The sequence below is a fragment of the Nicrophorus vespilloides genome, unplaced genomic scaffold, assembly GCF_001412225.1.
Source record: "Nicrophorus vespilloides isolate i.1.1-1 unplaced genomic scaffold, Nicve_v1.0, whole genome shotgun sequence".
Classification (NCBI taxonomy): domain Eukaryota; kingdom Metazoa; phylum Arthropoda; class Insecta; order Coleoptera; family Silphidae; genus Nicrophorus; species Nicrophorus vespilloides.
In genome coordinates, this window is record NW_017099656.1 from 234,870 (window position 1) to 260,963 (window position 26,094).

At 29.6% G+C, this 26,094-nt stretch overlaps 2 protein-coding genes across 4 annotated transcripts in view; both read left to right on the forward strand.

The window, feature by feature from the left end:
• LOC108565059 (prolactin-releasing peptide receptor-like) lies at positions 1–22,107 on the forward strand. 2 transcript variants are annotated; one of them, XM_017924317.1, is made up of 3 exons: positions 1–516; positions 19,357–20,461; positions 22,024–22,107. In XM_017924317.1, the coding sequence occupies exon 2, from the start codon at positions 19,378–19,380 to the stop codon at positions 20,443–20,445; it is 1,068 nt and encodes a 355-aa protein (XP_017779806.1). In that variant the 5' UTR covers positions 1–516; positions 19,357–19,377; the 3' UTR covers positions 20,446–20,461; positions 22,024–22,107. The 2 variants fall into 2 exon arrangements, with proteins under 2 accessions (XP_017779806.1, XP_017779807.1); XM_017924318.1 differs by lacking the exon at positions 1–516 and adding an exon at positions 19,244–19,300.
• Positions 22,108–22,133: 26 nt separating this feature from the next.
• The window catches only part of LOC108565057 (prolactin-releasing peptide receptor-like), a 59,074-nt gene continuing 55,113 nt past the window's right edge, over positions 22,134–26,094 (forward strand). For both annotated transcript variants that reach the window (XM_017924315.1, XM_017924316.1), the window contains exon 1: positions 22,134–23,497. In XM_017924315.1, the coding sequence (XP_017779804.1) occupies positions 22,221–23,489 (1,269 nt within the window). In that variant the 5' untranslated portion in view covers positions 22,134–22,220 and the 3' untranslated portion in view covers positions 23,490–23,497. The remainder of the gene's footprint in view (positions 23,498–26,094) is intronic.

A 26,094-nucleotide genomic window follows, 5' to 3' on the forward strand; every position in this document is an offset into this window, starting at 1 on the left:
GACGCCTCCGCTCGCGTCCGCCTGCACTCGCTTTCGGCGTCGCGACGTTCTCAGTTGATCCGCAGCATTCGCTCGCTCCGGTCCAGTGCACCTCTAGAACCTGCCTAAATTTTCAAACACGGAAACGAAGTCGCAAACAAATTTACAATTTCTCTTTTCACACTCATAAAAACAAACCCAAAGAAAAGTACGATTTCCTCACGAAAGACACTACAGCTAAACAAAACCCAATTGCTAACACCAAAACAAATTTATTAAAGCAAACTGAAAATTGTTAAATTTCAAACCTCCTTCCCTTTACTTTTATTTGCACGCGCGTTTCACGAGGAGATCCTGTGCGCTTTTTTGTTAATACGAGTAGACCCATAATATTTCTATTGTTGTTTGTTGTTGCACGAGTAAAATGCACGTCGATTAAGTTCCGGCCCATCGAAAGTCATAGCAAAGTTGTTTGTTGTTTTTTTAATTTCTGTTGAGACGCCGGCATCTGGTTTTCTTCAGTTCTCTTAGAAACTGGTAAAAAGGCACTTTTACTTATATTTTTTTTGTTCTGTTTTATTTTTATTTTTTCTATATTACATTTGTTACATTTTACACTTAAAGAAGAAATTGATTAAATATATTCAAATACGATCATTTATCAATGGCTTACATTCAATTATATAACTAGTCGTCCCATATTGAGCAATCAAATGAGTTCGATTATTTCGCTGCATTCGAGCTGATTGCCACGTGCATTCCTGTAGAATTTACATATGCAATTTGCATTTTGTTGTTGTCACTGCTGTTGTTTCGGTTCGTTCTTTCCGTAATCTGCAAATCATTAACTCATTTATAGTTTGCGTTGAAATCCGTTCGATTCTAGTGCGTGATTAATTAATGTTCGTAAATCCCGTTCTCTCTCGCCCGATTTCCGCATGAAATTGTCCGCAATAAATCAACAACAATATTAACAACAGCAGCAGGAACAACAATAATGATAATAACGGTAATAATTGTGTACGTGTTCTCATCGATGCGAGTCTTTCGGTTCGCAAATGCAATATATTTGTATTTGGCATGCTTTCGGCGCGAAATTAAATTTCGCCAGCAATTTAAAACCCGAATTTAATTTCACGTCGAGTCTATTACGTAAAATACGCACAACGGCGTTCCGCATGCTGCGAAATCTGCGTTGCCTTTTGGAACGGCCAATTGTTCCATCGCTATATTTGTGGATATAACACTCTATTTGTTTGTTTTTTTGCTTTAGCAATGCGAATTTCAAATGATTCAATCAACGTACAATGATTTCATCTGCGCGTTTTATGTATTATGCAATAAGTGTATTACGTTGTTTTTAACTTACTGCTTTTTTTACATTTTGATACTTAATTAACGTTTAATAATTGGTCATATCATAAATATTATTATAAACCAGTTAAAATTAATTGACAGAAAAAACACGGTTATAAATGTTTTTGTTTTTATTTATTAATGAAATTAATTAATTGGCTATTTAATTTCTAGAAAAAAACATGTAGTTTGTGTATGTAATAAGTAACATTTATAAATACAAACTCACATGATTTAATTTTCAATTGTTACGCAATGAAACATCTGCAATGAACTACTGAATTTACTAATTAATTATTGAAATTTTATTGAAAGTTGCAAATATTTACTATTACTTGAAATAAGAAAACACTCATTTAGTTAATATTTGCTGTTTGTTAATGGATGTTTATTTACTCGAGATAGTATGCTTTAGAGTCAGGAAATGAGTAAAAAATGTACATATTGTGGCGAGAAACGAAGTTAATGTAAGATATTGCTTATTGATTTATTAAATAATTTTAAAAATGTTATTATAAAAACTAATAATAAATTATTAAAAAAAAAACTATTGTATAAAGTCACCAAAATATTATTAAGTACATTTTGTTGTATATAAATCATAAAAAAATAAGAATAAATAATATTGAAAATATTTTTTACAGAAATAAAATAACCAAAGTTTCTAAACTTTTATGTACAAATTAATTTTGAGTTATAATCAAATGTAAAAACAATATTATTGAATTATAATAGAATTAATATATAAATAATGGTTGAAATAATAAAATTATTAACATTTATTACTTATATAATACTAAATATGCTCGAAAATAATTTTAAACACAAGACTTTAGTCTTCTATGTCGACGTTAAAATGTTCATGCAATTCTGGAAAACGTAACAGGTTTGGTTGATTTTTGTTGCGATGATTCAAATTATATAAAACTTATTTGAAAACCATGTTTACAAGTATCTATTACCTATATTTTTTTTGTTGAGCATATCTATGTTCCTTATTAATTGTTAATAATAATAATAAATATAACTGGTTATAGTGGTAATTGGTACTTGTGGTTCTACAAGTGTTTGTACGGACATAGCAAATGTATTTCAAAAGCGTGCCTTATTCTCATTTGATAGCAATATAGAAGTGTACGGTTACTTGTCGAGTAGCAGACCGAAACAAACATTTGAACTGTTTACTGATTGAGGATGATGGCACATTTCGCAGTACTTGACAAATACTTGTATTGTTTTGCATAGTGAGAGATTTTAGTAAATTGAGAAACGAAAAAACATATGTAAGTACGTTATATATAATTCTTGCAAATAATAGAAAATTTAAAATAAAATTTTAATTTTAATCGAATTCTTTCAATATTATATAATACGGCAAGTTGAAGAATTCTATCTTCAACTTGCCTTTCGATTCGTAATATGTTATTCCAGGAATCACTTGTTTTTTGATTCAATAATTTGATGAATATTCAGTGAAATTCACAGTTTCGCAGAATTTTCAAATTAATCCTCGACTATAGTCATATCGATTCAATTACATTGGTAATTTGTATTGTATGTCATGTCACGTCGACATTTGTATTTATATGTATAAAAAAATATACATTTATATGTATATATTTTTCACAATTGGTATATTACAAAACAAATATTTAATATTTTCATCATGAAAATACAATAATTGCAAAATCTCTTTAAATACTATTGGCAAAACAAACGTCATTTTTATTATTATTAAATATACTCGGTCCTCTTTTTATGCGTTTTTGAAGTTATGCGGTGTTTATTTCAAGAAGCATTTTTTTAAATAACTATTTTAGGCCATTTTGACACGTTTTGACACAAATTGGCAAACTATTTGCATTTCTGGATATCAGGAATTGTACAAAAAAATATCAAAGCCATCGCAAAGTTTAATCACTGATTATATTGTCAAAGGGAAAAAATCAACATGCGAAGTTGAGATTAATTTTACTTGTGAAGAATCATTATTTTCAGGACATAGATCTGATATGCTGACTATCTCTTCTAGTGATGAAAGTGATTTCGAACCAGTTCGCAAATTATGCCGAACACACTCATATAGCTACGATAATTCTAAAGAATAAAATGTGAAGAAAGATTAACTTTCTTAAAAAAAAATATTGTAAAATTTTTCCATTTAAATTTAGAAGGAATATGTTAAGATTATATTTTTCTGAAATTTAATAAACTTGTCTATGATTGTTGACGTTTTTATAAAATTGTGAAGAATATAGTAAGACTAATTATTTTTCTGAAATTTAATAAACCCTTTTTATGCGATTTTCGGTAAATTGTAACTTATTGATTTAGTTTTATGCGGTTTTAAAAAATTATGGAACGTATCCTTTATTTTTATACGTGTGTCTAGTCCTTTTTTGTGCGATTTATTTTTATGCGTTTTCCTGTGGAACGTATCTACCGCATAAAACGAGAACCAAGTATATACTATGTGCCATGGTGTGGTTCTTTAATAAATGAAAATATATTAAAGTGGCTCTATAGTATATGAAAAACTGGAATGCGGCTCTCATTGAACTCATCCATTCGTGTTATATATCATGGAGAGCCATAGTTACCTACCTGAAAATATTTGGAACGCATCTAAAGTTTTTGGTTTAAAAATCTGAATCATATGTATAATGTAATACACTGTTTTCATCAAAATGAATGATTTGCAAATTTTTACAAAATACGAATTATGTAAAGTATTCAATTCTTCAAAATAATAGTTGATTTAAAACCGGAAGAGTTATTTGAGGCATTAGAAATTCGCTCAACTTTATTAAACGCTGATGAATTGTGCTAGGATCCAACTATGCGAAGTGCATCTCTAGACAAGAATGAATTAAGACCCTTAGAATTTACAGTTTGCTATTAACTTCTACTGAATACAGAATACACTCAAGTAATTTACAACTATTTTATAATACTATTAATTTTGGATAACTATTTTATACCAGTATTTAGGTTTTTTTATCAACATAAAAATCCTTCAATTAATATATATCAAACGTTCAGAATTTCATCAAAATGAAGATATTATCGATGTTTTTAAATTTATTACACACATGCTTTGAGTATTTGCTATTAAGAACCTATTAAAGAATGCAAATAAATAAGTCTTAACTGCGAAATGCTACTTTATTGTAAAAATAATGCAAGTAAGAGTATGTGTTATATACAAATTCGTGAATGAAACGGCATTAGTTTTCTTGCATTTCTATGCTAAAGAGTGGTTATTAATGGATGTGGTAATTAAAGTATTACTAGAAGGATAATTATGAATCACTTTTAATTATACAAAATAACCAATTAATTAATTCATTATTAGTAATTGTAAATATCTATATAAATATTTTAAACAGTAATAAGTAAATGATTGATTATTTTATTGGTATATATTAAATTAAAGAACATATTAATTTTATCTATAAAATATTTTCTTGCATATTGAATTTTTTATGCTGAAAACGTGTTGATCTTATTTTGCTTCAAAATAATGTTGGTGAAAATCAATATCTGTTTCATATGCAGTAAATATGTCTGGTTTGATACAAAATTGCTTATTCATAAATAACAGTTAACGTAAATGACTCGTGAATATGACATTAATCGTAGTCCTACTTAATTTCTAATGCAATATCATGGCCAACGTGTTAAAAGTTACCACATCTTTATGTAATATATTATGGAAATAAACGGTAGCACAAACAACGTGATTCCTGCTAATTATAACTATTATGTTGTTAGTTAAAAACAGAGAAAATTACGATAAGCAAACAAGTTTTAAACAACTTCTTATATAAAATCGGAAACTTACAGGAAGTGAATCGACCCAAAGCGAGTTTCAAATGTTTACACATGTTTTGCTTCTCAATACGAAGACATTTAAATTGTGGGTATGTAACTTAAAACTTAAGTTTTCTATGTATATATTCATTGAAATACACCTAAAGTTATTTTACATAGGCGTGTATATACGTATTTAACTAAATAAGAAATGGAAAAGTTAATATAATAGATAGGTAAAAAATAAAATGCATAAGATTTACATGAATTATACACTAAAACATGTTTATATCCATATTCCTTCGTCCTTATCCCGGTTTACAAGATTTACAACTTGAATTTTAGTATCCAGAGATGATTGTTTATGTCTTTATCCGACATTATAAGGGCTATAGAAAATATTTATTTAGACAATTAGAGCGCGTATCGTTATTAGAAAATGACCTATTTCAAGATAATTCTATAAAATTGGAGTCATTTAACGTGGCTAGGTGCATTGTTAAGTCTTCTGATAAGACAAGGCAATGTCAACACGTAATTCGTAACATTTGAGGGAATTCCACATAGGTATCGCGATATTGAGTAAAAATAAAGTTAAATTGATTAAATTTTTATATTATAAATAACAGCAACAGTTTATTGGAAACGCTGACTATAAATCTTTTTCATCACAATTTCAGCAAAATTAGTTTATCCAAGATAAAATCATTAAACTTATGCAAACAGTGTTTTTTGTTTGCTTTGCATCGCTCGAAGCTTTGAATAATAATAATTCACAATTGCTTCTTTAATTTTCTGATTATTTTCCCTATGGAACGGAGTCTTTCTTTAGCGGATTCTCGACGAGATCTTCCCTCGTTTGCCCTTTTTAATGAGAATCCGATTGTCTTCGGTTCTGAGGTGTTTTTAGAGACAGGCCCTTTCAACGAATTAATGATTCACGTCCGATTTCCACCAGAGAGATTTTGCATTTAGAATGAATCTCTTATTTTATTACACGTTTTGTCACTTGAGAAGTCACTCACTATATCCTCTTTTTAATTTAGACAAATCTGCAGAGATTCTTGTTTGAAAAGGAAATAATGAGATAAAGATATTTTTTTTGAATGGAATGAATATATTTTACTTCAATTAACATCGATTTTTCATATTATTTTTTAAATTAATATACATAATATTATATAATTTTTCACAGGATTTACAGTAAATTATTATTGTAATTAAAAAATCCTTTGAAGATTTTAATAATTTTTTTTATGTTGGTTGCTTTTTTATTCATTTTACTCTCATGATTCATCATGTAGAAACTACATTTCCTGAATCATATGGACACAAAGCAAAATGAGAGAAATATTAAGCATTTTTCTCTGTATTCGTTATATATTTTTTTCTTTTAGCCTGTGCATTCATTAATTAATAAAAAATAGAGGAAGCGTTGCCACGTATGCAAATCCTATTATAACAAAAAAAACGTATGTAGATTTAAATTCTGTATGTTTTCTTTGCACACGGCGGTTTGTTTCGCAAGTAATTAGTCGGTTTTGCGGAAACTCGCACGGAAAGGTATTTAGTTGCGTGTAATTCAACCGTAGATTAATTCTTCCGTTGGAACTGCCCTAAATTCCGGACAATTAATGTAGTAGTAAATAGACCCGGGATTCGTAACGTAAATCGCGGTGCATTCTTCAAAGTACTAATCAAATATTTTAATGATCACATTAAAAAAAAGAAGGAATTTATTTTTAAATTTGCGAATTTTTACAAGTATTTAACTATTTGTTAAAGTTATATTCATTATGCCTAGTAACTATATTAGACAAGATGTTATTTATGGCGTGGTTGTTTTACTGCGCGCTTTTGTCCTGCGCGCTGTTGTCGGGCTATGAGCATGTATACAAACTACTTATATTATTAGATTTATATAGCTTGACTATTTGTTAGAATGATATTTAAAACGCGATACTTCTGAAGTTATGTCGTAAGAAATGATTTATAAAACTCCTAGACAAATAGTTATAAACTATTTTGTTAAATGCTACGGGTTCAAATTTAGAAATGTCTGTTATGAAACAACACAGATCTTGCATCACATTATCACATTCATTATTACATCATCTATAGAAAAAAAGAAGTTATTTATGGTAACATGAACGAAAATAAATACAATTCTATTGTTTAAAATGTTATATTCCTATACTATTATTTTAAAAGTGATAAGTGTGAAGTTTTATTAAATGTAAGTATTATAACTTAGATGATTGCATATTATTGTTTATATATGATATGTGCTCTTGAAAATCAGTGGGTTTTCCTCAAGGCTTTATACTGGGTCCGTTGTTTTTTTTTCATAATTGCATATTTTAAATAATCAATAAAATAAGTTTTATTTATAATAGAAATGTTTAGATTTTGATGTTTTAATTTATTAATCACGCAATGTACCACCTTTTCAGGTCATTATTATACTTTTCTAGAAAATGTCCAGGAAAGAGGAATTATCCTTTGATTTGGTTGGCAGTTGACTAAGTTGACTGATTCAGTTGTCTAGACATTTGTTGGGTCTAGAAATATATATCAAATATTAAATTTATTTTTTTAATTAATGAATTTCAATTCATTCATAATAATATGATAAATATTCACATAATTAACTTTGGTATTGATGTATCCTGAACAATTGACAAAGTTTATGAATGCGTGTTGCGTAATATTTCACGCTGAAATATCAATTGTATTATTGTAATTATAAATGGATAACAAATAGAATGGATCTTGTGAATGGCATAAAATCGATGTTGAACATATAAATGGTTATTTTTAAATTTATTAATGGAAGGCGAAATAGTAATTACTCATTCTGAATATTTTACAAATACTATGAACTTAAATTGAAACACTTTTTATTTCATCAACTTGTAATTAAATAAATCATATTCATGAATGATTTAATAATTAGAATGTTAAATTTAAATAATTAAGTGTGTATTAAAAACATGAAATTAAAAACACGAAACACATTCCATTAAACAGATCTTGAATATCTTGTGATTTATTTGTGTTTGTAAAACGTTTTTGAGGCCTATTTTTCTTTTGCTAAAAACCCGTCGACTATTAATCAAAAAAAAGAGGTGTCAGCGCCAGAAAAATCAAAGTTTAGTGTGTCTAGTCAAGGAGGGTGGAATAGTCTCATATTTTATAACTCAGCGCATTCGAAGAGAGTAATATATAATGTTTTATGTTCGCAAATTTTTATATCATCATTTTTACATTTTTAATATTTAATACATCTCGTTTATTAATATGTATACAGTGGAACCTCGTTTAACGAGCATTTCACTTAACGAACAAAATAAATTGTAAGAAAAATGACATTAGTTATTGTGGGAAAAATTGTTTGATATACGACTATTCGACTTACCTGTGAATTTGCGGAATTCTATCGTAAGTCAAGTATTGTATATAAAGGAAAGATATCTTGAAATTTTAATTAATTATAATATTTTGAGCTTAATTAGGGCCAATAAAATTTGGTATTAAATAAATAATTACAAACATAAATATATGAAATTATAGAAAAATATGTTTTTTGCCTTATTTTTATAATTAGATCAATTCAACTTTGTTCATAATTAACACAGGCGCAAGGAGAATTATACAGTTGATAAAATCGAATAATATGTTTATTATAAAAAAAATGTTTATTTCCAATAAAATAGAAAACTTTTGAATAATAATTAAACTATATTATGTATATGCAAATGCTTTTTAAAACCGTTTTTATGCATGTCAATTTTTTGTTTCAATTATATTCGTTGTACATGCCACTGGATGAAACGCAAAATATTAATTTAAAATAATTAAATACATTCATTATTATTCTTTATTATTTTTCGAGCGTCGACAGCGTTTTTACTGCGATGTTTTATCAAATATAATATTGAACAGTTTTTCCACCCTCTCCTCCCCATGTTACACGAACTAAACTCTCTCCTTCTCGCCCGAAATGGTTTCGCGTTATGTAGGAGATACGGGCCTTTAGTACTTCATAAAACGCATAGTGAAATGTCCTTAATAACATCAAACTGCTTTTACCTTTTATTTTCCCCGGGATTTTCATATCCGGCTATTTTCGCGTCAACCATACCACATACAGATAGATCACACATTTTAGTCTTTTATTTTTTCCTGTAGGGGTTTCTTTCATGTTTCACCGCATATAATTCGATTTTCTTCTGGAGTCTGTGTTTTGCATTCTCTCCTTCTTTTACTATTTTTTTTTTATTTAGCAGGAACAGATGGGAAGATACGAGCTAAACAAAATATAAATTACAGCGGAAAGCGCTTTCGAAGCTTTCGTGTTTGCGCAATTTTTACATCTCATCCATTATTTATATCGACTCGGCTTCATGTATGTAATATGTATATGTTTTAGTTTGTGCGTGTATATACGAACAAACAGTAAATCAGGATCAATCATTTTATCATTCTTATCGGAAACCCATTGAACAACTTAATTTTTTTTTCGCTCTAATTATTATTACACCATTAAATCATTTCCCTGGCACCAATTGATAACGGAAAAATAGAGACATATGAGCAGGGGCTTAAGGGATTGGGGAATGTGGGATTATGTCCTCGTTTGTAAATTGCTCCTTGATTCAAAGCATGTAAAAATAAATTAATTCCCCTGCACATTTTGATAACAATAAATAGAGATAAATTCAACATTATCTTAAGTAAACATATACATCTATCCCCTTTGAACAATTTTTGAGCATATAAAATACGTATATTTAAATTTATGCTAGTAACATTTTTGTTTGTGTATTATTATTACTGAGCTAAGTAAAATTTTATTTTTAGAATTAAATTAAATGCAATTTTTTTTTTATTAATTTTTCATTATTATTTTTGTAAAAAATATTGGATCTTATACCTAATTTACGTTTTGTAAATTAATTAGAAAACAATATTGATTTGCTATAAAGTTTATATACTTGTATAAACAAACACTAATTGAGGGATGCTAAAAATCCACTTTACGACCCTTGAACGAGTACCCCTTTATAGAAATATTGTGATTAAAAATATGTTCGAATATATATATATATATATATATATAACGAGGGTTTTACAAATATTGAACGAACGTCGTATTAAAACGAGCAAAAAGAAAAGAGGGACTTTAATTAAGAATCAATTAGTCGACTCAACAAATTTACTAAATTAATTTCAAGTAACATTTAACATTGTAAGATGCTTATTAACTTATTTTTATATTTAGTAAGAAAAATAGGGCAACAAGACCTATGATCAATAGCTCTTTGCAGCAGTTTAATTTAATTTTTGTTATTATATTATTGCATTGAGTTTATATTTTGAAGATATAATAATTATTTTGAATAGAAATTGATTTTTTTTTGCTTTAATTAAAAACAATATTAGATGTTTATATTCATATCAATAAGAATAATAATCTTTGTTGCAACAATAAATATTTCATAAATTTAAATGAGAAAAATTATAAGAAATGAATGAAATTGAATTACCTGAAGTTATGAATTATATTTTTTCATTACTTTGTTAGAACATGAAATGCACAATAATTAGAAATGTTTAAATTATTTTTTTTTATAACGTTAAATATAATTTTTAATAATTACAATTTTTTTTCTTCTTAAGTTCATTATTTAAATAACATTTAAAGAAGATGTTAGAAATTTTTAAGAAAATTTATTGACTTAAAATTAGGAAACTTTTTTTGAAGATCAATTACTATAATAGAACATGAAATTGATTCGTTTACATCGTAAATATAGATATTAGGAAGTGAGTCACACAGAAACATAAACCGCGTTTATGAAAAAAAATAATATGATGTCGATTTCATTAAGTGTATTGTCCAGTTTGAGAAGAGTTTCCCTTTCCATCGAAATTAATAGCATTTCTCATCAAATAAACACGCCGTTTTCTCCCTCGTCTCCCTATGTAACAAATACAAACAATTTCTGTGCGAGTGATAAAAGGAATTGGAATTGGATAGCCTTTAATCAAACGTAATAACGTTACATAAGAAGTCTCCGTCATTATTATATATTTTTTTCGCTCCCGCTTTATTTTTTCTTCTTCGTCTTCATCTCACTTCGATATTTGCGTTCCCTGTGATCAATTTTGCAAACGATGCAACGCATTAGCTTTAATGCATCAAAGCGAGCATCCACTATCTGCAAAGACCATTTTCCTGTAATATTTTTTCATCATCCATCCTTCTATAACTAGAAAAAAAAGATATGTTTACATCATTAATGTAATTTCAATATTGGTTCTTTACACGAGCCCATTGGATGCAAACGATAATTGCATAATATCATAAATTGTTGTATTCATTCGAATTCATACTGATGTCATAGTTACATAAATATAAAACGTAAGTGGTTTTTATCAAAAAAAATTGTTGATATTAATTAATTTATTTTCCTTCTTATAATTTCATGATTTTTTTTTTATGGTTGATAATTTAATATAAATTTTGCATTAAACATAATTGAACTTGCATAACATTTTTACCTTAACAAAAAATTTAAAAAAAATGAGTATATTTTTTCTTGTTGGATTTTTTTAACTTCGTTATGGAATCAAATTTTAATAGCCAATTAATTTCAAAAATTTCCATTTTGTATATGTCAATTATGCGCACAGCTTTGTTAGGATAATTTTATACAAATATAATTGGATAAGATATTCTTTCAAATTAAGTTCAACATTTGCACCGCGATTTAAGAAAGTAATGAAACCGTTACGCAATAACAGACATGTGCCAGTTGTTCTTGCAGCCAATTTGTAAAAAGAAAATAAAAGTGTAGATTCGATATTGCCGAACATAAAAATTTACAACGAATTTTATATTTATATGAATCGTAATGAAATGTAATATTACATTCTTTGTGTAATATTACGAAACATTTAACGCACATGTTGCTACTTTGTAACACGAGTTGCTTGTCCCAACGGCAAATTTTTTGAATTTAATCAAATCTATCAATATCTGTGCAAATGTTTTCGTTGAATGGAATGAGTCGGTAATTGTGGTAATTTTGTAAATGACAAAATGCTGATGGAACAATTCATTCACTATCTGTACAAACGAAACCAATTTACCTGTATTATGTGCATTATTACATATAATTACGTACAGTAAAACCTGTTTTTGTGCGGTAGATAGGGATATAAAAGAAACCGCAAAAAAAAATATTCAAAAATTTCATAAATTCATATAACACATATAACAAATAACTTTGTACAATTCATTAGAGCATAAAAAAAATCGCACTTACAAAATACGTCGAAGATTTACGAAATACATGATCCAAACAAAATAAATAATTAAATTACAAATGGAAACATTTTAAAAACGTTTAACTTCTCATTGTACACATGGAGAAATTTTCAAAATGCACATACAAAATTCACGTGTTAATCCGAAACGCGCATCTTTTTGTGATTAATTTGTTCAAAATGGACTAACAGAATCGTTTGAGCACACTGTACATATGTACACGGATAGAAAACATTACAATGGTGCCAATGCCGTTGGAATTCATATACCGCATAAAAAAGGACCGCACAAAAATAGGTTCAGAATCAGAATCAGCATGCATAAATGTACTGTTTTCATTAGGCTAAAGAGCTTAAATTTCTTTCTATCTGTGTATTTTTCAATATGAATAACATAATATAATGAGTAAATTGTGAAATGAGCAACTGTAATCTCTTTGTTATTAATAGTGATGCATTGATGTAAGCAATGTTTATTAGTAAACACTACAATTTATACTAAATATATCTATAAATAATGAGATAATGCTGTTGTTTTTCAAATCATTCATTACTATAGTCAGATAACTAATGAATTGTTGTCTATATTTTTTTTCTGCTTTTTGCCTTATTTTAAATCAGTTCCATTTACACATTTAGTATTTAATAATTGACCATTAAGGAAGTTTACATTAAGAAAGTGACAGTTTTTTTTATATATTTTAATATTATTTAATATTTAATTGGCAAATCCGGTAATTTTAAAATAAAAATTCTCTTTATAATTAATAGAGGGCGACTAATTGCCGAATGGTTAAGTTGCCTTACCCATGATTTTGCCGCCGGTTCAAATCCTGGTCAAGCCAGGCCCTTTGTGAGCCTTCTCGGTGCTTGCAGCAATTGGGTCATCAAATGAATGAGGTTCAACATATGAACCTTCAGCCAATTCGATGGACAATGTGTTAAGAATAGCAGCAGATTCTCAGTGAAAGGAAATAGTGGAATCGCAGAGCATCAATATACTACTGAAGTTAACAAGACGACAGCCAACCAACAAATTGAAAATCAAATCATCATAATGGTAACTATCCACCGGGAAAAATTATCCATTTAATGTCATCCGCGATCTTAAATTTACTCAATGTCTACATTGATGAACAGATTGTGAATAAAACTATACTACATAAAAAAAAATAATTAATAGAGATAGTTTGGAAATATTTAATAATAAGGAGTATAAAGGAATGAAGATACTGGTTTAAATTACTGAAATTATGTTACAGCTTTTTTTTTTAAATCAATAGTTTTGTTATTATAAGACATTTTTACTATGAATTACTATATGGTTGAATTATATTAATGTATTTATTATTCAGAATTTTTATTTTTATGAAATCTTCCAATTTAGAGAAGCTTTAAGAAAACCCTTCTTGAGACATTAAAAATAATAAAAATGTGGTTAATTAATAGAATTTTTTTTTGATAGAAAATTAATTAAGACAGGAGCGTAAAAGACTCCCTACATTTCGGTTGGTTGAATTGTCAGACCAATTTCCTTGAATGGTACCATTAACGCCGTACGCTACCTGACTCCATTTCAAGATCTCGCAACTGCGCTAATTCTTCCAGACATGGAGATGTGAATATACAACGGAAATTATCCGACAATGGTATTGTATTATTTAACCGTCTAGTTTGGGAATGATGAAATTTTAACTTTTATTTATTATGCACATACATAAGAAATGTTGAGAGATTTAAGAAATCTTTAGATCTAGCATTTATAAAATCGAACGACAATCAATCATCAACTATAAACTAATAGTAAAGATTGGCGTTGACAGTTTGTTGTTGTAAATAAAGCCAAAGATGACAAATATGTTTGAAAATCGTATAAAATTATTTACAATTCTCAATGTCATTAATATTTTCAACAGCTTAAATTTTTATTTAGTTTATTAAAACTTCTCCAAGGATATTATTATAGTAAAATAAGTGTATTGGTGGTGATCTATATATATATTGTAATTATACTGATATATATTAATGATACTGATATGTAGGGTTTATACAAAAATCGACTTAAAAAATAAAGAAAAGTGTTTTTTAAAAGTTATGTTCTATTGCTTATACAGAGCATTTGACATACAAAATTTACAGAAATAGAAGAGCTCTCACATACAAGAAAGCTGGATTTAATCGTTTTTAGAGTATTAAATAATGAACCAAAGTTAACTTCAGGTTGTTGAGGATATTATGAATTGATTTTTTTAAATCCAAAGATGACAAATATGTTTGAAAATCGAATAAAATTATTTACAATTCTCAATGTTCATTAATATTTTCAACAGCTTACATTTTTATTTAGTTTATTAGAACTTCTCTAGGATATTCTTCGCCGCTTTTTCATCATCGCAGTCATCTTGATAATATTTATCCAAAAACTTAATGAAGTTAGTGAAAGAAATAAGCTGGACGTGTTTGTCTGTGGATTTTGTTAACTAAGTTATAACCTTACTAACTAATTTCAGTTTTCATTTTTTTTTCAATTCACGTAACAGAGACGATTTTGTGTAAACATTTTTATGATTTTAATCAAATAATTAAAATAATTCATTAATTTTTATGTTTTAAGTCTAGGCTCAAATCAGGTTTTTTAGTTTGAAAAACTTGGTTTTCAAATTACATAAATTTCGACAAATCCTATTGATATGTTAACATTTTAAAAAACAGATTCATAAGAATAATGATTAAATCAGAGATTGGAAAACTGGAGGTAACAAAAATGGGTTAAAAAATAATTAAGAAAAAATATAGGAATTCAACATCTCTCCGTCATCATGGGGTAATGCCGGCCTAAATGAATATATTTACTAAATAAAATATTAGGATATTAACAAACGTTTAAGCTATTGGAATAAAAAAAAGTAGATGGAAGGTGGATGGTAGCAAAGAGTTGTTTCATTATATAAAATAAACTTAAGTAGAAAATGTTTTTGGAAGTTTACCCACGCCTGTTGTTCCTAATTATTGCTTGACAGTGGATGAAGGTTGAATCATAATAAATATTAAAGTGAGAGGATTACTATTATTTGCATCGTATTACAACCATCTTGCTACGTAGTATTTAGAGTCATAATATATTAAAGTAAAAGTTGAAGGTATTTGAGTGGGATGGTATGGAACAGAGTTTAGTTGTAACCTAGAATTAGAACAAAAGTGCATCGGTTTTTAAATAGCACTTTTACATGTAATAACTTTTTGATTCCGATCAATGCAACATATTTGTATTACACGTGCAGTGTCCGCGAGGCACGTGCAAATGAACGCCGCAACCCCTTCAAGCTTCTTCCTATTTTAGAACGAAATCCGGATGCTATTATTTATACATCACTCATTGATTGTAATCAAATGCACAACAACCCCCTGACGCCATTAATATAAATTCCATTTACTTGACAAACAACCGCACAATTTTAATTCCGATCACCTTTTTTAATCTTTCAGAGACGGATTCAATAGGTATTGATGAGTGATTCGTGTTTGACAGCTGCATGAGTTAAATTTAATATTGATTGGCGGCTGAAATGTTTTTTTTTAGAACATCGTATTATTACGTAAACGCTGCAGTGGATGTATTTTCCGGTAATGAGCAATACCGAATGTGCGTCTACACTATCCGATGTTTGATTACGTGGATTGGTACAGAACGATCGGATTATCGCGTTAATACGTTTTAACACTGTAACAAATTATCTACATAATAACAACAATACATAATAGCAGATAACTGAAAATTGGATCAATGACTTGGGTCATTGGCCTGATACAAATTTACATGATTATATAATGATCATCAACAGTTCCTAACTTCAATACTGTATATTCAGTTATAAAAATCACGTCAACAATTCTGATAATGTTATACTTAATTTGTTGTTTGATGAACAATTTTATCAAAATAATTTATGAAAACAATAAAAATCTCAGTTTTTATACAATTATAATTCTAAATAGAATTTTCCTATGATATTAATATTTTTGCAATTAAAAAAATGTAAAGTATTTCCACTTGTAAGGAATTTGAAATTCTTGGCAAATTTAATTAGTGGCGTAGCACGGCTTTATTTCATGAATGTTGTACCTATATTTTCTTCAAGTTTATTACGCTTACTTTATAATGCGTTCAATCCGAGATTGAGAGATCATTATCAAACAAACGGATGCTATTATTTTTCCGTCGACCTGGATAACATCTAAACGGATAATTTTAAACAAACCACACGCAATATTTTAGGAAACTTATGTGAATGGCACCAGTCCAGAAGATGTTCTTGCTATTAATATTTTGCAATCCCTGTGACTTTAACAGGGATCTTTCAATAACGTGAAATTGTGTAAGGTCATCGGTTCACATCTCTTCTATTAATAAGCTCTATTTTTATTTGAGATTTCTCATTGTCGATGTGCAAGCCGTTTCATTTGAGACAATAGACTTTTTGAGAACGATGGAAATAGTAAATTGGTAAATAGTATTTCTAAAATTATCGATCTAGCATTGTGGACTTTGATAATGCAACGTTTATTTTTGATGTTTAGTAGTGAAATTATTGATAGTTATGAGTCTCAACTTCGCAGTTGTTAAATATTGTGAATCGAGTTTAATCGAGTCGAATTACAATATAGTTTCTGAATTGAAAATATCTGTAATTAGATACAGTTTATTGACTAATCGAAGAAAAATAAATAGATGGAATATTAAATTTTCATCAATATTGTTTTAACCAGAAGCTTCTGTACTATACTTAGATTGTTCGTATTTGTGGAGAAGTTTAAAGCCTTTCAAAATATCCTTCCTATTTCAATTCGATCTACTATTCGAAAGCTCTCTCCAAAACCGCACTCGTTTTCTTATAAAATATTGATTTAATTTACCAGAGACTGAGCAGCATTTCATATCTTATATATAAGATTATACAGTAAAACCCTTTCAAGTTTATAAGAAGAAACTTTTGTAATATGGAATAAACAAGGCAAATTTTCTTTTCGTATTTTATTATTTTCTTTTGTGGGACTTAAGTAATGTAAGCCAATTTCTCATACTATTTGTATTAATTTATATTCAAAATGATCATAAATATAGTATTAAATATATTTCAAATAAATTCGGTTAACGAATAGTTTGGTCTGCAAACAAATCGGATAACGAACACTTTTAAAAAATATTTTTATGTTTTGACTTAACACGTTTCTTATCCGAATATGTTTCAAAGTATAAATCATTTATTACTTACTATCATTTATAAATTTGGTTTATCTAATGTTTCATAGACACTTGTTATAAATATATATATATAATAATATATTAGAGAATGTTTTGTAAAAATCGGAACTGCCTTGATTACCTGTAACATCGATTGGTTTCCATCGCTGTTTCATTTTCCGACTTGATTGTAGACCAGCATTTTTTTTATTCATTTTCTATATAGCATTTCCAATCATTTCCAGACTACGTGAATGCCATTATTTCTGGTATACCGTTGGGTAATTTCCAATTGAGATCTATCTTCTGAATGGTAGATTCCTACCCTCGAGATTATCCACAATCTTTGATTAATCATAACCCATAAAACCAATACTATGAAATTTCATCTTAATAATTTGAATAAAAAAAAGTTTATTTAAGAACTACAATTTATTTTATTATTTACAAGATATAATGTAGAAAAAAAAAATAATCATAATATTATAAGAACTTATTTTTGATTAAATTACTATTAAATTATACTCCTATAGATGTTACAAGATCCCATGACGTTGTTCATTAGTCAATTGCTTTAATTTGGCATCTCTTCTTTAAAAATTCACGTTATTTGGGTAAAAATTTTCCATTATGAAATTACAAATATATTTTTTTCAAAAGAACTAATTTTTGGTGTTCAAATTTCTACTTAACTTAAAAGCAACGACTGTCAAATATGTTATGTTATTTAGATAATCTAAGATTTTCTTTCAAATGTATACCACAGAGGGAGTAATAATGTTAAGACGATAAAATGTACCGGACGTTCAGACGCATTATAAATGTCTAAGATAATTTTTAGAAACTTTGTAAAACATTTTTATTTGAAATATTTTATTATATGAAAGTCGGTATCACTTAGGAATATATGAAGAATGTAATTCTTAAATAAATTGAATTATTTGATCCAAGGAATATGCTTTATGAGAAATATTATTTGCATTGTAGCGCATAAAATATCTGAATGTTTCATGGACAACCAGCAGATGTAATTGATTCAATCGATATTTTCCTTGTTTTCTTTTAATCATAATTTCCCGCGGGGTGCCTTTTCTATAAAGAATGAGATGCGAGGCTTCGGAAGTAAGTTTCCTTTTTAAACATTAACATAACGGTAGCCGTGAATCCCAATGGTTGTTATTGTTGAATACGTATTGCTGCATAGGTTTTTTTCTCGCTCTCTTTTCTGTATTCTCTTTTTCGTCGTTTCGTCATGGATTTTGTAGAAAATACATTTTTATATATTCCGGAGGCACCGCGGCCTCAGTAATTCCGTCTTTCAAACGGGTTCGGGAGCTGTCTTTGATAAATACGTGCAGCCGATCAAAAAAGAAGGGGTTTTCTAAAAATCTCTTAAGAAAGGAATTTAATTATTTGGAAATTGCTTTTCGGTGGCAACAGGTCGATTTGGAATGGATGAGAAATATATGAGAGTGTAAGCCATTGATGCGGTTATGAAAATTATCGACTTTCTTATTTTCCAGAGGATTATCTATTTTTATTCGCACTTTCGTTCGTTTTCGTTTCGATGTTGAGGTGTTAATTGGTATAAAAAACGTTTGCTTGTTAAGTGATTTGCATTTTGCTTTTAGTTGTGGATTAGTTATTAAATAATGTCGTCGGAGAATTACACGGACTCCGTGGAGATAACCAAGTACACGGAGGTGAAGACCGTGTTCTACCTCTTGTACGGGATGATCTTCTTCTTGGGACTCTTCGGGAATATCCTGGTATGCTACGTAGTGTACTCCAACAAGGCCATGCAGACTGTAACAAACCTATTTATTACCAATCTGGCGTTATCCGATATACTGCTGTGCGTCCTCGGCATCCCATTCACCTCGATCTATACGCTGTACGAGGAGTGGCTCTTCGGGCAGGTCATATGCCATTTAGTTCTGTATGCTCAAGGGACAAGTGTCTACGTGTCGACATTAACACTAACGGCGATCGCAGTGGATAGGTTCTTCGTAATCCTTTACCCCTTGAGGCAGAGAATGAGGTTGAAGACTTGCTTGGGGATATTGCTAGGTATATGGTTATTCTCCATGTCCATCACAATACCTTATGGAATTTGCGTGAACTACTTCACTGAAAACAATGTGAGTTTCTGCGAGGAAAACTGGACTCACAGTTACTCAGCAACAGCTTTCAGCCTGTTCACTTTGACTTTACAATTCGCCATACCGTTCATCGTGATTGCTTACTGCTATTTGAGGATCTCCAGAAGGCTCAACCAAAGGGCAAAATCTAAGCCGGGCTCGAAGAGCGCTCGAAGAGAGGAAGCCGATAAGGAAAAGAAACGCAGAACCAACAGAATGTTGATAGCCATGGTTGCCATATTCGGGATTTGCTGGTTCCCTTTGAACGTGATAAACCTAGTCAATGATTTCAACAAGGTCGAGCAACATTTCCACTTGTTCTTCCTCATTTCCTACTGTATGGCCGTTTCGTCCACTTGTTACAATCCTTTCCTGTACGCCTGGCTGAACGAGAATTTCCGCAAGGAGTTTAAACAAGTACTGCCCTGCGCCATACCTTCCAACCGTTACACAAATAGAGATGAACACACTCTGGACACGCTATTGCATTCGAGTGTTTTCACATCACCGGCCAAACACCTAGAACCAAGGGAACCAATCGCTGAGCGAATCCCACAGACACAAGAATTCAATTTGTAAATTAACACGTCCAGCGGTAAGATCCAATAAACGCTTACACAATTTACTAATTTGTACTAATTGCTTGAGTATACACACCAGATACATCAATAACGCAATTAATACAAATTCCTCCTCATGTAATTCCCATTTCGTTTCAAGTACATTTAGTCTCGTTTTTTTTATTTGTACTCAGGTTTGAAATTTACCAAAAATAATAATAATAATATGTTTAACTGTATCTAAAAAAAGCCCCCGAATAAAAAATAAAAGTGTTAAGACCAATTAACACAATTTACTAACTGTGAATAATTACAACCTTGCTGGAATAAGGCAGAAACGTAAACTTATGGAATTCGATTGCTTTCGGCCCACTCGTCAAAATAAATACCACTTCAAATAACAACTCTAATTTATATTTCTCTCCAATTTGCTGAATAATAATCAGCTTACTCCTATATTTTGTTTATTCATCATTCCCTACATATTTTTAGCCCATTGCTTATTTACAAATATTCATATATTATTATGTATGCTGAGCCACTTCGCAACTCAAACATATCCGAAAATATACAACATTATTTATATTTTTGCTTAAAAAAGAACTATGTATTTGCAGCAATGGTATTCGTTAAATATTTGATCCAATCAATCTAAATTGGCTAAATTATTCTGTAACAGTTTCAAATAATCTGTTATTTCCATTTGTTTTTTAAAAGTATAAACAAGTAATTTCCACTTGAGCAATTATTTGTTCGATGAGTACGATATAATTGCAATTGCAAATATACGCGAGACATAAACAATTGAAGATTGATTTATTTAATAACTGAATGGAAACACAAGGTTACTAAAATAACACTTTTGTATATTTAATAACATTGAACAGTATTTTTATTCTAATAAATTTTCGTGGCTATCAAAGCCAGATAAAACATTATATTTTCCAAAACAGTTTATTAAACACTGTAATAATGTCAGGCTCATATTAAGCTTAAACTAATTATAATTAAGATGTTTCAATTTGCACTTCAAGTAATTCGAATTTCGTTTGAGACAATGTAATGAGTTGTCGACAATCTCAAAGCCGCTTTATTAGAGATTCTTCGGAAAAACGTTAATTATGAAAAAATGAAGAAAAAATAACTATTGATTATTGAAAATGAACATAATAGATTCATTAATATTTTAGATTAAATGAGTTGGTAATATTCAGCGAAGAATAATTTCTATTTGATTATAGACTAAAATTATTAATTATTGCAAATAATTTAAATTCTTCATTAATAAACTTGTTTTAGATTACTAATATCGTGCTTCTGATATCCTAATGAAGATATCAATCTTTATATAAGTGGTAATTATTTTTGACAAATTTCCGGAAAGAGTTGCGAAACTTCCCTGAAAGATAATTTTCTTTTCGTTTCATTGTTATACCCATTGTTTTTTTTTCCTTTCTATTATTTTATCCATCCTTTACGTCCGCTCGGAGAAGCGTAACTTAATGACTTTTTTTCGCACGTCGCAAAAGTTTAGTTTTTGCCTTATTCAATCAAGAGCTTGATGACATTTTAATGACGATTTTCTTTTTTTTTAAAGGTGTCTTTCTAGAAGAAATACATATTGTTTTCTAATTGAAATACAAAGAAAAATATATTAATAATTGTTAAAAAAAAGTAAAAGTGATAAAATATTTAATATCAATGTGAAGTTAAAGTAGAAGTTAAATTAAGAAGTATATTAAAAAGTAAATTAAAATCGGTGTTGCTTAGTGTTTATAGACGGAAGAAGGGAATATGGAAGGTGATGCCAGGTTCAATAATGTGTCGATGGATGAGGACATAATAAACAATAATGTGGTTCAGTCGCTGTTTTTCATGCTGTACACGAATATCTTCGTGCTCGGGATATTCGGTAATGTTTTAGTGTGCTACGTGGTTGCAAGGAATAAGGCCATGCAGACGGTGACGAACCTGTTCATCACTAATCTGGCCCTATCCGACATACTGCTGTGCGTCCTGGCCGTGCCCTTCACGCCTCTATACTCATTCTTAGGTAAATGGGTTTTTGGAAGTGTGATCTGTCATATGGTGTCGTATGCACAGGGTATCAGCGTGTACATCTCTACCCTCACGCTCACGTCTATCGCCATCGACAGATACTTCGTCATCATTTATCCTTTCCACCCGAGGATGAAGCTCTCCACCTGCGTTTTCATCATCATCACTATATGGCTTTTCTCCGTACTGGTCACCTTGCCCTACGGCATTTACATGAAGCATTACGAGGCCAATCTGACAAATCTGAATGTAACCAATCTCGAAGGATACGACTACATCTACTTGTGCGAGGAGAAGTGGCCGAGCGATTACATCCGTCAGATATTCGGAGGTGTCACCTCCCTAATGCAGTTTGTAATACCATTTTTCCTGATCGCATTCTGCTACGTCCGAGTATCCATTAAACTCAACGACAGGGCTAAAAGCAAACCTGGCTCCAAAAGCTCGAAGAAGGAGGAAGCGGATAGGGAGAGGAAACGCCGCACCAATCGCATGTTGATTGCAATGGTCGTGATCTTCTTGGTGTCTTGGCTACCGTTGAACCTCTTCAACGTGGTCTACGACTTTTACGGCCACCTCAACGATTGGTCTTACTACTTCCTCTGCTTCTTCATGGTGCATTCCGTCGCCATGTCGTCTACTTGCTACAACCCGTTCCTCTACGCTTGGTTAAACGAGAACTTTCGCAAGGAGTTCAAACAGGTCTTACCGTGCTTCGATTCGAACCGATCCGCCCCAAACACCGCAAAGCCCGGTGGTAATTACCGGTCCGAAAGGACGTGCAATGGAAACGAAACGCAACAGGAGTCCCTTCTGCCGACAAGCGGCATCCATCGTGCCGCCTCCCTGAAGAAGCCATCTCCTCCGCCGAAACTGGACAGCGTCGAAGTGGAGAACATCATAGTGCCAAACCTTACAGCCGTCTACGATACAGCCGCCGACACCGTCAAGTTGAAGCTCATCATGGAGGAGGATCCGCCACCGTACGACACCGTCAAAGAATAAATCTGAAGGTAATTGGCACATGTTGTTTGCTCTTTTGTTGTTACATCTCCCCCCTCTACCATATCTCGCTCTATATTGCAATTTTATCAGTCACTTAACAAAACATCTGTTGCATATACTCAAAATTATTAATAACAGTAACCTTTTATCGTCGTGTACAAACATTTATTGATGTTAGCATTTTGAACCAAAATCTCTCGTTAATTCCGTACTACGCCTGCCTCGCAACCGCACAGGTTATTCCATAATGCACCACATTTTCTTAAAATTCTCCCCGCCAGAGCAGACTGTCGCGTAATCTAATTAATCTCAAATCAATACCGAATTTCATTCCGTCTACTTTGTCGTCTCTATATTATGGCATAACAAAGTTTTTCAATTTAGACACGTCGATGGAAAGGTCGACTGTCCCTATAGCACGAGCATTATGCAATCCATAGATAGGCAGACAGTTTTCATTCCTTTTAGAAAATAAGAGGATTTAAAGGATTTATCTCTTTCTTTTTCTCCCCTAAAATCAGCTTCCAAAATAAATCATAATTATTTCCCTCTGTTACATAAGCAATACATTATTATCATATCTTTATTTTTTATTCCAATAAATTTGATAGATTTTCATCATATTTATATAAATCTATTTGAATTAAATGAATGTTATCTATTTTATAGTTGGATATAAATTTAATTATATTGTGGTAGTGGGAAATAGGGATTTAGAGGATTATTATCTTATTCATTTTATGTAAAATCATCTATATTTATATATTACATAAGCAATACTTAATTACTGTCCTGATAAAGAAATTAAATAAATATTAATCTCTTTTTACCGTGAAAACAGCTTGGAAAATAAATCATTACTTAACTAATCATTTCTATGTAAACATGATTAAGTGAATTTGGCACTAATCCATAAAATAATACATAAATTTATCCTATTCAATCATAGCTTTACAACTAATCTATATAAATAAATTGTATGTATTTTTTTAGTTTAATAAATTATTCTATGCGATAAAATAAATTTAAGTGTAATGGTAATAACATATTGATTACGGTAGATATAAATTAAATTGAAAAAAAAACAAAATTAGTTTTCATTACTTTCTGATTGCAAATAACGTGAGAAATATTTACGATGATTGCGGGTACTTCAACTAATCTCGCAATCTAGAATTGTGCGATTCCAGATGCAATTATTGTGGGGTCGAAGTTGAGGGGGAGAAAAATTGGATTATTGATTTCGGATTTTATTTCTATTTATAGTCAAATCGAGTCAAATACATTATTCGTTTTATATGTCAAAGTTAAAAATTTACTGTAATTTCAATAATTAAAAATACATTAACATTTATATTATTACAAATACAATCATAATTTTGTTTAGTTTTTTTTAATATTATAATAATGAAAATGATATAATAATATCAGTTTCAACAATAGAAAAATAGTGTTTATATAATACATTTGAATAATTTTGTTTGGTTTCTTTTGAGATTGGTTATTTTACATAACTTGATAAAAATACCTAAAATTTACAGTTTTATACAGATAAATCTAATTAATATTAATACTATTGTCTACTATTATTCAATTACAAATAAAAAAATTAATTATAAAATTAATGATCTAACAATAATTAACTATTACATAGTTACAGTAATTAAAACTTATATTAAAATAACAATAAAGGTTATCTATATCAATTTTATAAACTTATGATAAAATGTATGCTTCTTTGCTGTTTGTTTGCTAGCATAGGAAAAGTTTCAATGAGCACTTTCTTGCAAACCACTGTGGTTGATGAACTGAAAGATTGAAAACAGAAAGTGATAAATTACCAGGGGGACTGAGAGTGGTACAAATAGAAGTAAATAAATCCTTCGCAGTGGAAACGAGTCTTATAAATAAAGGTAAAAAAGTACGGTAGAATAAGTTAACGTATTTTTGTTATATCACTTAAGAACAGTCAAAACAGAGTTTTGCAGTAAATTACTTCATTTTAGAGGTAAAAATACTAAGCTTTTTTCGAACATAGTAAAGTCAAAATTTGATTGTTTGTGCTTATTTCTTTTTTATTTAAAAATTGTCTATGCGAAGTTATAAACACATCTTCCTGAATAAATTCTAAAAATGATCCTTTTTGCAAAAACTTCTTGAATTTCGTTTTTATTTTATTAGTTTTCATTGCTTAAATCATTTACTGAATAACCATCATCTTCGGCATTCAATAAATTTTTAACACCCTTTTCGTCATTATATAAACCTATTGAACGATTATGAGAACTTAATTTCTTGTCTGTTATTTTCTTCTTCTAATAACAACTGAACATATTTTGCATGAAATTGCGAACTTTGTTATATCCAAGCTTCGTTATCAGAAGTAACGTTAACCTAGGAATGAATGTATTATGGTTTTGAAGATTTAATTGATTTTATAAAGGGTGTCCCAAAATTAACGCAAGATTTGAATTAAATAGAAAACACAGTCTTTAGATTGTGATTTTTTTTATTGAATCATAAACTGTGTTTTCTATTTAATTCAAATCTTGCGTTAATTTTGGGACACCCTTTATATATTACAATATGTTTACATTTCAGTAAG